This window comes from Delphinapterus leucas, chromosome 20 (genome assembly GCF_059928025.1).
Source record: "Delphinapterus leucas isolate spDelLeu-1000000601 "Yukka" chromosome 20, BTC_Dleu_Yukka2, whole genome shotgun sequence".
Taxonomy (NCBI): domain Eukaryota; kingdom Metazoa; phylum Chordata; class Mammalia; order Artiodactyla; family Monodontidae; genus Delphinapterus; species Delphinapterus leucas.
This window is the reverse complement of record NC_143148.1, coordinates 43669991-43684106: the sequence shown is the minus strand read 5'-3', so window position 1 is coordinate 43684106 and position 14116 is coordinate 43669991. Positions and strand designations below refer to the sequence as shown.

General features: G+C 37.2%; 1 protein-coding gene across 1 annotated transcript in view; it reads right to left on the bottom strand.

The window, feature by feature from the left end:
• Nucleotides 1-2788: 2788 nt before the first annotated feature.
• The window catches only part of CYB5B (cytochrome b5 type B), a 31915-nt gene continuing 20587 nt past the window's right edge, over nucleotides 2789-14116 (bottom strand). The window contains exons 4-5 of the mRNA XM_022583331.2: nucleotides 9598-9626; nucleotides 2789-6634 (exon numbers count right to left, since the gene is read on the bottom strand). Of these exons, the coding sequence (XP_022439039.1) occupies nucleotides 6544-6634; nucleotides 9598-9626 (120 nt within the window). The 3' untranslated portion in view covers nucleotides 2789-6543. The remainder of the gene's footprint in view (nucleotides 6635-9597; nucleotides 9627-14116) is intronic.

The window sequence follows — 14116 nt, the reverse complement described above, 5'->3', positions numbered from 1 at the left end:
TTACAGAGAAAACAGAATGGGTTTGTGGGGATGCAGGAGTCAATGAGGTTTTTCGGTTGTTAGTGATGTGGGCAGCATTGGGATTCATCTCAGAATTCTACTTAGGAGTCCCAGATAATTCAACAAATTTGGATAGGTTGTTCGTTCAGACACAGCATGATAAACCATACTGAATCTGCTTAGCCCTTCCTATGGCCCAGCATAAAGCAGGGCACCCTGAGGGATGCAAAGACGCTTCCTTCAGAGGTTGTATAGTCCATTAATGAAGACACTTAAACAAAATACACAAAGTATGTGATAATAGCATCTGCCTTGGGTATCTGCTTCCCCTATGATCCACCCCACCATTCAAAGCTGAGGAATGGGTCCCCCTGCCCTTGATGGGATCAGAAATGGATACTCTTGACACTGTCTAGCCAATTACATTCTCACTTCTAAGAATTAATTTCCATAAGAGGTTTGGACTGGAAACTAACGTAGCCACCTTGATTCCTATTGGTCTTCTGATTCCTGGTCCTAGTTCTCATGAGGTCCAGTTGTGCTTCCTAACCCTGAGTTCCATCAGATGCTCATTCATAACTGATTCATAACAAGTAAGTTCCCTTTTACCTGTTAGCTTAAATAGGTTCCTTACTTATGTATCTTATTCTATGACAAAAATAATGAGTGTGTATCTTTTTAAAGTAAAGAATATTTCTTCTTTGCAAAGAGACTTAGCACAGAATAAAAAAATGAGTCTCTGCCCTATGGGAGCTTAGGTATACTTGGAGAGGCAAGAACCCTTTGTTACCAAGGCAGGCATTTTAAGGTCAGGTAAGCTGCAGAGGCCACTGTAGTTAGGATATGTTTTAGAAACTAAATCTGAACTAGCTTAAGACAAAAAGCAAATTTACTGACTCATACATGAAAGGTCCAGTGGTAGACTTTTAGCCCTAAATGAAGGTTAATAAAGATGTTCAAACAGAACTGCACTAGTTTACATGCATGGTCTGGCTTAAAAACAAATCAGCTTAATTTCTTCCAAATGTTTTCCACAACAGGCTAGTGGGTACATTTTTGGACCATAATACTTAAAAATGAAGAGAAGCGTGGCTAAGGTGTCACTTATTAGTAAACCATGAGACAGAGTATGCAGTTTAAAGGGGCAAGATGGAGCAGAATGAGTGTAGGAAAAATCCAAAAACTAAAAACAAACAAAAAACACCTAAAAAAAAAGATTCAGAAAAGAAAAAGGGGGTCACATTGGAAGTCTTAGAAAGCTCATTTTCCTGTGCTGCTCCTTATTAGATTTCTTGGGTAATAAATCAGAGTGGGCAGGTTTGTGAGAAGATTCGTTTTTATTGTGGACATCATCCTATTGTTTTGTAAGTAATGCCACCTCCTTTTCTGAAAAACTTCGATGAGGAAACTAGAAAAAAAAAGATCCCAAAAGTAAGCTTCTCTAAAGAAAAATGAAATTCAGGAACCTGGGTTTAAAAATTTTTCTCTTTCCAGGTCCATGGTGTTTCAGTCACAGAGATTAGAACCGGGAACAAACAATAGGAAACGGCTCTGAGACTGGCACTGATGGATCAAAAATGCCACTTGTCACACTTGTAACAAACAGCATTTGTATTTGCATTTGTTTCTTAATTTAAGGTAAGGTGTTTCTTACCTTAAATTTACATAGTTGAAATGACAATCTTCGACCTCAAGTTTTCAGGAATCAACCAGGATTTGTCAAGTACCTGCTAAATACTCAGTATCAGGAAGAGTGATGTGAATTATTATGATTGAAGGTTAAACATTAGATTCAAACACTAGTAATAAGAATGGGACTTTTCTTTCCTGTTAGTAATCCTCAATTCATGTGATAGTGAAATAACCAAGCCCTAAGGAACGATGTCTCATTGGTTATGTTAGAATGCTATCAGTATGTTTTAAAGGTAATTATACAAATGGCTTATTTACCTTGTTTTATTAACATAGTCACTAGAACTTCGATCTCAATGTTTAATTTTCCCCAACAGTTTAGCTGTTTCCAAGAAAAACAACCATTTGAAGACTGGCATTACAGATAACAACATATTATTACCTTGAACTGGCTTCTCTTTACCAGATGGCTTCAGTAAAAACAGAACTCCCAACCTGTCTACCTGGTTGCCACTTCACATCCATTAATACAGCAAAAGTCTTGATTTCTGCCTCTCAGGATTATCAAACGTGCAACTCACGTCAAGGAAAGAGCAGCAGTAAGAATCCTGAAAACTGCAGAACTCCCCATCCAGTTACACTAAACCCAGTAGTAGCATAGATACAGGTGACTTTTATGCTTCTCAAATTCTTTTCTTCCAGAACACCTGAGAATTGCAGGACCAACATTTCTACTTTAAAAAAAAAAATTTTTTTTTTAAAAATAACTGTAGGGATTTCCCTGGTGGCAAAGTTGTTAAGAATCCGCCTGTCAATGTAGGGGACACGGGTTCTAGCCCTGGTCCAGGACTATCCCACATGCCGTGGAGCAAGTAAGCCCGTGTGCCACAACTATGGAGCCTGCACTATAGAGCCCACGAGCCACAACTACTGAGCCCATGTGTCACAACTACTGAAGCTCACACGCCTAGAGCCGGTGCTCTGCAACAAAAGAAGCCACCGCAATGAGAAGCCTGTGCACTGCAACGAACAGTAGCCCCCACTCGCCACAACTAGAGAAAGCCTGCACACAGCAACGAAGACCCAACGCAGCCAAAAATTAAATATAAGAGCAAAGCTAAATAAATGTAAAAAAAAAAATAACTGTAGTCAGGGAGAGAAAAGGAAAACAGTATCTTTATTGTGTGTAGTTCTAACAAACATTCACTGTGTGCACATTCCAGCAGAAAGAGACAAAGATCTTTGTTCAAAATATGCTGAAATAAAATAGGTAAACAAACTTCATTACTGAATACACAAAAGGAATGTTAATATTACTCGCTCAGGGGGTGAAGTCAAAAGGAAATTAAATAATCATAATAATGTTTTGCCTAAATAGCAAACGTAGAATATAGGTGTAGGCACAAAGCAGCTCCTAAAATTCATGAGTGGGATGCTAGATGTAGGGTAGGTGACTTGGCAAATACCTCTCTGCTTCTTGAAACCTCCCTTTGAGATCACCCCCACAAATTCTAAACCCAAGCTCTTCCAGGGCACAACCATCAAATGTGACTAAACTTCCCATTACTTCTGTGGTATTTGGCAAAAGAACGAGATGGTTAAAAAAAGAAAAGAAAAAAAAGAAAAGATCAATCTCCTGTTCAGACATGTCTGAATCCATTCCTCCTGGAGAAGGAAGTAATGAACATTAAAGTTCTGCATTTCTAAAATGGAATTTAATCAGATAGGCATCACTTAAGATTTTAAGCATGAGATACTATGTAAGTAATGATATATCTGGCCTGTAAAGCATTTTTCACTGCTTCACTTGGGAACTGAGTATATACTCAACAATATTCTTATTTCACAACGTGTGGATTTGTGACAACAGCTGAAAGAACTTTACGGCTCAAATTATAGGTTCCAATGCATTTTTGTTGCTGCTTAAGTGGTCAAATTAGAACTAAACACAGTATAAACTTTATCCGTACCACGTTCCTGTCTTTACAAATGTAAGTCATTTGGAAACCAAAACCAATTCCTGAGAGACAGGGCCAGGAAATTTTGGGACCCAGCACTAACATCCCTATTTTGGGGGCACTAATTTCCCCTCATCTCCTCCTCTTGTGCTCCCCAGCCATTATGTGTACAGTATGGTGAGCAGCAGCAGTGAGCCTTCCTTGGGAATAAACAACCAAACACCCCAGAGACATCCCAGGAGGCCCGGCTGGCCAACAGGGACTGGCTCCACTGTCTCTCCAGAGGGGTTTTCACGACCCACCAATGTCGAAACTGTTTCGAGAATTCCTGTCTACTTCTTAAAACAAAAGTGCTTTTTGATGGATTCGGTTAACATACTATATTACTTTATTGTTTAGAAAAAAACTTCTGCAAACTCACACAAGCTCTACCTGGTTGTTTATGTAGGCAGCAGAATAACAGTAAATGGACCCAAAAGTGGTTTTTATAATACAAAGTGACATGATATTAGCAGGAGATCAAAAGAAGCCCTGGGTATTGGATGGATTTCATGGATGGCTGAGACGAAGTCTGAAAATCTTTTCCTCTGGCTCTGAACGAAAACAAGTCCAGATATAAACAGGAGAAGATAACAAATATGAAATAGAAAAACATACCTTTTGCATTGGTCTTTACCCTAAAAATATCAAAAAAACACAAATTTTACTTAAGAATATCGTTCTTTAACATTTCTTCTAAGCCAGATGTTTTTCATTCAATTTTGGGGACTGCCAATGCACTTTTAGTTGACCCAAGTTATCTTCTGGCTTAGTTTTAGCTTGAATGTTCCCGTTCCAGCTCCTCAATACTCCTTTGTTCTTTTCTACCCCAGTGTGGGCCCATGTGATCATGCAACTTAATGATTACAGCAATTATATATCAATTCTTATTCAAGGCAGCCCTTCCTTGCCTTCCTGGAGGAGCATCAAGTCACACCACCTCTGTTACACAATAACCAAAGATTTTTCTTTCAAAAAATTGTCTTGCACTGGCATCTTATAATACATACAAAACATTTTCTAAAGATATAAATTTTAGGGACTTCCCTGGCGGTCCAGTGGTTGAGGCTTCACCTTCCAATGCAGGGGGTGCAGGTTCGATCCCTGGTCGGGGAGCCAAGATCCCACATGCCTTGTGGCCAAAAAACCAAAACATAAAACAGAAGCAATATTGTAACAAATTCAATAAAGACTTTAAAAGATGGGCCACATAAAAAAAAAAAAAAAAAAGATATGTTTAAAAAATTTACCCATATCCCTGACATATAAAAGTCAGCCAGAAAGCCCCTAAAATTTCTCCATAATGTCATAACCAAGTGTGCAATTAGCAGGTTAACATGATTTTTACAAATTGTGAATTCACTCAACTGCTAAATCACAGGATACAAGACCTGGGTTGAACTTTTTCTTAACTAGTTTGCATGGGCAGACACTGGTGTGCTGTGTAGCTTCCTGTCCTGTCAAGTGCCTGGCAAGCAGGAATAGGGGAGGATACAGAGCAGTGCCCATGGTCCTTCCTGAACCACGCTGCTTCCTGCTGCATGTGACGATGGCTCAGAGTAGACTGGTCATCCTCAAAGGATGGGAAGAAAAATCACCACAGTTGTCGGCAGAAAACTCCCAGTGGACGGCCTCCTCAGGTGCTTCCATGGGGGGGAAAAAGCAGTCAAATACACCAGAGAAAGTCCGAACCAAGGAGAAACAGTAACATAACTCTAAATAATAACCTTCTCCTCAATGAAACAGTCATCTGAGAACAACAACAAAAAAAAACTACCAGTTTTTTATTCTCAATGGAAAAAACAACAAAACCACAAATTGGAGCCATGGAGGTAAAATACACATGAAATGGAAAACATTCTCTTGTCCCGATCTACCCCCTCTGAATGCCGCTTTACCATGGGAGTTATTTTACTGGGGCAAACAGAAGATTAAATACTGTACCTTTGAGCAATTTGGAGTCTCTTTTGTAAAAAGGGGAATAAAAAATTGCCAGTTGATAAACAAAAAAAGAGCAAAATCCTTTAACAAAACTGTAAAGCTCTAAACACATACTTATAAATTTATATTTTACCAATACAAGATGGTAAGGGGTTTTAAAAAAAAAAAAGAAAAGAAAAAAGATGGCTAGGAACTGGTGCCAAAGTAAAGGATAAAATTTTTGGTGCTTTTTCTAAACTCCTGTCCTAAAAGTAGTGTTTTTCAATATTTTTCAAAAGAAAGATTACTGTGAATTCACTCTATCATCCCAATTCATCTCTTCCTCTCCCTGTTTCTCTCCACTCCCCATAAACAAAAGGGAAGCAGAGTTCTGCCCAGCACCATTTGGTGGCCTTAGGAGGTGGCAAGGGCTCCCTGCTACACTCAGTTTTAACAAATATAAACAAGGAACAAGATCATTCTGCAGTTGTGTTTTAAGTCGCAGGTGTGCAACCTGACTTCATGAATTAAACCTCTTATGATAATTAAGTCATAATTTTAAAAATAATATTTACTTAGAAGAAAAAGGGAAAAAGAAAAGCTTCAAAACCAGAGTGTGATGCCCTGTTAAGTATGTCTAATGTGCATTCAAAGTATTGGGAAGCAGGCAATTTTACCAAAGGGCAATGTCACTAGAATCCGTAGACTATAATTATAAAAGAAAGTTCTGAAACATAAAGGTGCTCGTGGAAAAGAGTAAAGAGAGGAAACAAAGGCAAGGACACAATGAGCAGGTGCTTTGAGAGTAAGGCTCTGAGAAATGACTTGGACACTGGCCCCAGGGCTGAGGCGGATGTCTGGCCAACAGTCTGGGGTCCGAGGGAGAAGAATACAATTGGCAGGATTCGAGAAGAGGGCACCGCTGCAGCCTCCAAACAAGTGTCTAGTCCTCACTCCCAAGTAGATGTGCTTTCCAGACTTCAACAAGGTCTCCTCAGGAGGACTTGCTCTCCGCCATGTAGTAACGATACAGAAAACCTAAGAGAATAGCACCTACGATGGGGACGATCCAATACGACCAGTAGCTAGACGTTTGGGGGGGGTAGGGGGGAGAAGCAATAAAATTGTGAACATTTCATATCAAATGTACCCTATCTTTCAACATTCACATTTTAATATTTTAAACATTTTTCACATTTTAATATTTTTATAGCAAAGAATTTTATTTGGGGAAATAAAATCCAAAGATCTGGATTGAAGTTAAACAATAATTTTAAAAGGATTAAAAATGGAATGTATGGTGTAATACCAAAAATATATATACATACACACCTCAGTATATATGTTTTCACAAAGACATAAAGTGGTTATTTCTGGGTTACAGGATTATGGAGAATTTAAATTTTTCTTTATGCTTTTTCACATATTCTACAATTAACATCTTTGAGCATGAAAAAGTCACCATTTTATGTATATAATTATAAATTTAGAACCAATGATACAACTGTTGAATATTACATCTGCCCCACATGTATTTTTAAAATTTAATCCTCACAACAATCCTATGAAACAGGTATTATTATTCTCATTTTATATATGAAATACAAGCTTTGCACCCAAAATCACAAAGGGAAGTTGGTCAAGCAGTCTGATTCCTATCCTGATTCCCATCCTCTTAATCCCTACTTAAGTTCAGACACTAATAAGGACACACACACATGCACACACAAAACATACTGATAATTCTAATAAAGTTAAATAAATGGTAGTTGGCTTAAAAAGTCCTGTAAGAAGCTTTCCTCAGAGTTTCAGGACAGTCATTATTCTCCTTAAAATAATCCTTCCCGGGGATTCCCTTGACGGTCCAGCGGTTAAGACTCTGCGCTTTCACTGCGGTGGCCCAGGTTCAATCCCTGGTTGGAGAACTAAGATCCCGCAAGCCACACAGCTGAAAAGATCCTTCTTCTCTAACAGAGCTTATTAGCTCTGCTAGTTTTAAGGTATAATTCTTCCATGATCCAAATGACCTGGCTGCCCCTCCACTTATGACATATGCAGTCTAGGTATTAAAAGGCTTTGAAGCCCAAAAAGCCAGCTAAGGTTCAATAATAAAAATGATTCTCTTTGCCTAAACATGCCTAGCACTTTGTACATTTAAGTATGGCAGAAAGCTGTTCTGGACACGTTTAGAACGTCAGCCAGGTAGCTTTGTTTAAAGACACAAGCAAGTTGGCCAGTATGTACAACAGCAATATGGCACAGGGAAACTTAAAAAGTAATCTCCCCAAAAAAGTAATGAATTCAGATATCTTCCAGAGCAGCCACAAGGGACAAAAGAGTTCAAAACACGGAAGATAAAGTCTTCAGTGCACAAGACTGAGAATGGTTGACCACCAATCCTCATATAATCCTTTGTAACTTTACGGCCACTGAGAACAGAACCAGAGGAAATGCACCAAAGGAGATACAGATTCAACAACTTCCTGGCCATAATACAGAACTCTCTTCATTCAGATTTATTCAGGTTATTGCACATAGTTGTGACTCAGTTATTTTTATTGCTTTGAAGTATTCCACTATATGAATATCCCAGAATGAATTCATTCATTTTACTAATGAATAGTTATTTGGGTTGTTTCCAATATTTTAATATCTTGAATAATGTTGCTGTGAGCATTCTAGACGTGTTCACTGGTATACTTGTACACACACTTCTCTTGAGTATGTATATATCCCTAGAAATGCAACTGCTGGGTCAGAAGTTATTATATTGTCAAATTTACTTAATAATGCCAAATTGTTTTCCACAGGGACTGTACCCCTTTACATCTCCCTAAGACCCTAAAGAGGGCCTAAGATTATTGGTAATACACTTCCTAAACAACGCCTCTTATTTTTAGAATTTTTAAAAATTTTCACCAATCTGGCAGGTGTGAAATATACCCTATGATTTTAATCTGCATCTCTCTGATGACAAATGAAATTAAACCTTTTTTTTTCCATATGCTTATATTTGTGCTTCCTCTTCTGTAAGGTGTTTGTTTAAGTCCTTTTCTCATATTCTACTAAGTTATTTTTTAATTGATTTGTAAAAATTCTTCATGTATTCTACATAGTAATTTTTAATCAGTTTTAAGTGTAGTGTAAGTCTACTGCAAGTTTATGGCCTGTATTTTCAAATTCTTTATGGAGCTTTTGGATGAGCATAAATCCTTAATATTAAGAAAGCTGAATTTACTAACAGTTTCCTTTAATTTCCACTTTTTAAAAATATTCTGTCCATCACCTCAAACAAAAAAGACATGGTACTTTTATGGGGAAAAAAAGACACATTTTCTCTCTCTCTATGAAATGCTTTAAGTGGGATCTCAGAAAGATAAAACAGCTCTATATAATCTCTATAAATTTTTACAAGCCAAGGATTCTACACTTATCTCAAGTAGAGACACTTAAGGGATGACAAATGTATACCTTTCAGGGCTAATTCTACTGTGTTAGTAACATTACTGCAAGGGATAAGTAAACCTTTGAGGAAGCACACATTCCTGAACATGACTGCAATACACAATATTTTTCTTCTGTAAAATGTAATAATACATTTTTACATTTATTATTACATTTATAATATGTAAGGTAGGTGCAGAGTGGTTGTGAGGATTAAATGAGATTAAGGTGTTTTTTTTTTTTGAGATTAAGTTTTTAGTGGAAGTTGCATAGCTTGGCTGAGCTACAGAGACTGTGGGCCTGAATTAACAGTAGCATTTGTCCATGCATACTTACCTCTTACTACATGTGATTCTAATTTATGTTACAACAAGATTTAAAAATTACTCAAGGCAAGAACTTTTTTGAGATTACTCAGATGACTAAAACTGTAAAAATTAATTTTTCTAAAGCTAAGGAACTACTGAATTTGTAATAATTTTGACCAAAAAAGAATGAGCTGTCAAACTGTACTCTAAGTTATGTTACACATGTATATTTATGGAAGAACCTCTTTGCCACACAGTATGTTGAGCATAAGGAAATCTATTAAGGGAATACCAACCTTTTGCATGTATTATTTTTCAGAGGGTCCTGAAGAAGATGCATATTCAAAAACAAACAAACAAACAAGATTAACACAGAGTATATAAATCTTCTCGAATAGTCATGCAAACTCTGAAGCTAATAACAGAACTTCATCTTTCATGCCATTTGATGTTTACAAATCCATATGTGATGGGAGGACTAGGAATTCTTTTTCTGATAATATACAGGTATTCCCTAGTAAAGAACCACTAATGAAAGCATAGAGAAATATGACCTAAACTCTTTTTATTTGTAAAAAACAAACAAACAAAAAGAGCCACTGGTACAAACTATATTGCAATGAACTAATTTGCAGTCACAATGGTAAGCCTGGTTCACTGTGGCTTGCCACTGGCTGTAGCTAAGATGACATCTTGTGAAAACACTGTTAAAAAATAAGAACTCCTGTCTTGTAACATAGAGATCAACTGGGAAATGCTCAAAAGCATGCAGATGACTGCTTTGTGGCTTAGAGAAGTGAACTGGTTTACTCTCTGAAATCGTAATAGTTACGATTAGAGACCTTAGGGCTTATTTCACAATGAAAACACCAAGAATGGAGTTAGGGGAAAGAAAATACCAAAATAAACTTAAAAACAAAAATCTGGCAGTAACAAGGTACTTATACATGCGACAACACTGATGAACCTTAAATGTTACGTGAACTGAAAGAAACTAAAGACCATGTATTATATAAAGTCCATTTACATGAAATGTTCAGAATAGGCAAACCGAGAGGCAGAAGAGTAGATTAGTGGTTTCCTAGGGCTGGGAGAAGAGGAGCTGGAGGGAAATGGAAAATGACTGCTAAAGGTTACGTGGTTTCTTTTTGGAGTGATGAAAATGTTCCAAAATTAATTTGTGATTATGGTTGCACAGCTCTGAATATACTAAAAACCCTTGACTTATACATCTTAAATAGGTGAACTGGATGGCATGTGAATTATACCTTAATAAAGCTGATACTAAATTTTAAAATTCACTTTATGTAAATATCAAATGAAGTTATGGATTTCAGTAATTAGCTATATAGTACAAAAAAGCCTGCTAACTTACTGCCAGAGGACAATAACCCATTAGCATAAGTTACTGCTGCCCAAAAGATCATCTTTGCCAATATGCAATAACATGCCAGGGTATGCACACATAACTACAGATTTCAGTAACCTCCAAGATTCCCAAAAACCCTACATACATACTGGCCTAGATATTTTAGAGCAGACCATGAGATAAATTTTAATTTCATATACCCAAAACATTGTCATGCAAATGAACACATGCCCCAAACCTGAAAGAAATCGCCTATAGGCAAGTAAAACTTCTAATAAAAAGTTTTAGATAAATCCTATTAATATACTACTACACTTCTTTGAGACCCCGATGTTAACAATCTGGGACATCTCTCCTTGAATAGAATGAGTCAGGCTAGCTAAAACATGTTACAGTCAATCTTTGAGAAATACAGCAAGTGTTTTGCAGATTTGGAAGGCTGGGGTGGTAATGACGGTTGTGTGTGCATCTCACAACGTTGCCTTTTTTTTTTTTTTTTTTTACAACGTTGCCTTTTTAAAGCTTTTTTTAAAAAACTAATTAATTAATTTATTTATTTTTGGCTGCGCGCGGGCTTTTCTCTAGTTGTGGCGAGCTCCCTGCTCGCCAGGGGACTACTCTTTGTTTCGGTGCACAGGCTTCTCATTGCGGTGGCTTCTCTTGTTGTGGAGCATGGGCTACGCACACGGGCTCAGTAGTTGTGGTACACAGGCTCTAGAGCACAGGCTCAGTAGTTGCGGCGCAGGGGCTTAGTTGCTCCATGGCATGTGGGGTCTTCCTGGACCAGGGCTCAAACCCATGTCCCCTGCATTGGCAGGCGGGTCCTCAACCACTGCGCCACCAGGGAAGCCCAACGTTGCCTTTTTAAATATTCCACTACAGTAGCCAAGAAATAATTGAATTCTATCAAGGAAATTCCACGGTCTTTTATGCTTTCTTTATCCACACATATACCAATGATTTATGGAACAAAAAAATGTAGACGTAGTATTAAAAAAAAAAAGCGGAGGTAATCTGAAAGGCTTACGTGAAAGCGAAACGGAGTAATATATGTATTATGATGTTTAATCTATAACCACATTAAATCCGTTAGTTCATATAAATGGATTCTGTAGATTTCAAAGTTTTTAGCCTCTTTTACAACCAAAAGCACTGGTGTGTGCTAACTAGAGTGAGCCTCAGACAACGTAGTAAGCAAGAGAGAGAAGAAAGAGAGGGGGGAGGAGAGAGGCCAGAAGAATCAAGACCATAATATACTGAAATTGTAATAGTTCGTAATAAGCAATAAAAATTTTAAAATATACATGGTTTCCTTCCTTCCTTCCTCCCTGCCTCCCTCCCTCCCTTTCTTTTAACTAAGTACCTCAACCCCTGTTTTAAGAGCAATCTAGGAAAGAAAAGAGAAGGACGCTTATCCTCTTTAGAATACGAAGAGCCAAATAAATGCCAAAGTGACTCCGCTTTTAATCAGCTATAAATGAAAGAGTTTTTTAAGGCACTGCTCTTGTAGCCAAGTGTCTTGGCCAAGTTTGGAAAGAAGCCAAATAAGTTATTTTTAATTTAACAAAATTAAGAAGAAAAGGGTTCTATTAACACAAAACCTTCCTTCATCTTCACCCTTCCATTCTTTCCGTGTACAGCTCCCCCGTTCTCATTTCCACTCCAGAGCTCTGTGCTGCATCTAACAGATGCTTAGGTGAAATTCCTACAGTTTATGATTGACTTTAATTTACCCCTGTGGGTGTTCAGGCATATCTTGGCTGGTTATGTTCTTGCCCACATTTTAATTTACATGCAAGATTGGTCAGGAGAAGTGACTGCTCTCCATCTTTGGCATGTATAGTAGTAATTGCAATACTATATGATTTTAGTTACAAGAGAGCAGTTCAAATCCAGAATTCTACCAAAAGCCTTACCAAGTGATTAATATGCATGCTTCTTTATTCTCCAACGAGTCTGGAATCCAATTCCAAACAACCAGATTGCTTTAAGTCTACTCTGATTTTAGTTCAAAATTAACAGAAATTAACTGTTTAAATACAGTGGTTCCTAAAGTTCAAGATTCATTAAGCCTTTAATTCCGTCATAAAATAAATAAGTAAATAAATATATTTATATACATACAAATACTAAACATGGACTTTGTAGAACAAGAGGAAATATTTCATAATATTTGAGTAACCTTTTTATTAAAGCTGATTATAACTGAAATTATGTCTAATATCCTCAATCAGTTTCCTCACCTGTGAACTGAAAGGCTCAAATCAGATGAACCTGAATTCTAAAGTCATATTCAATTAACTCAACACAATTTTCCAACCCAAGGGCATTTTAGCAAAACCTACAAGAGCAGACTTTTAAAGGTTAGAGAGAAGTTAATACCATTCTCCCACATCCAAGAAGGAAGTCTGAAGGAGCACAATCACACAGAGATGTTTCTATTTTTCAGCACGTACGTAAAGGTGTGTTCTTTCAGATACTCTTCTGAGACAGTGTGCCGTGAGTACCAACCCTCTCTGATGTGGTTAAAAGAATGACAAAGAAATGTCATAATTGGCAAACATATGGGAAGGGATTTGGGGGTCAGTGGGGGGTGATTTCACTATGAACCCTGTTTATGAAAAGAACATGGGAGGAGAACACATGCTTAAGGAATGGTGTACTTTGTCACCAGAACATAAACGTAGGAAGCAATGCGCCAAAATTATAGTTCTGATGCATTCAAACATATAGACAGAGAGTTACGTGTATCTTCAGCCTAAACAGTTTATACTTAGACTTTCAGAGGTTTAAAAAAAAGGGAAATATAAGGTATATAAGAAGCTTATGTTTTAATTCCTAAATTGAATATTAGCCATTCCAAGAGGATTCCAAGTATTTAAAATTGGAAGAAGTGGATTTTAAACCATAGGACACCTTCAGCAAATTCAATGAGTATCTGGGTGGTCTGGTAGTTTTTGCAGCTTTTTATTTAGAATAATTTGGTTTCTACGTGGCCAGAAGCTTATGAAAAACAACTTGGGAACTTTGGGCTTCAAACACTACTGCAAAGGATTTTCCCCCCATAATACAATGGACTGTGTAACATTAGCTAACACTATATGAATTTTAGTTTTAGGTTCATCATACAACCTAAAAAGTCTGAGTTTTGAAAGTATATGATTTCAATATTTTCATGGCCATGTGGTGTGGATCTTGAGGACAGCCTTCTCATGACGCTCTAATGTACTAAAATTTCTTTCTAGATGAGAATACAGTTTAACAATTACTGTCTTGTAAAGCATAAATCCCTAGAGTCAGCCCAGTCATATAAGTAATATTTCCCTGTACATAAGGGCAAATTCAAAGATGAAAAACACCTGCTGAAACAAATTTCTATACGACTCTCTCAAGAACCCATTATAAGATACATAAGACATCACTGAAGAAAAAAAATTAAAACACTC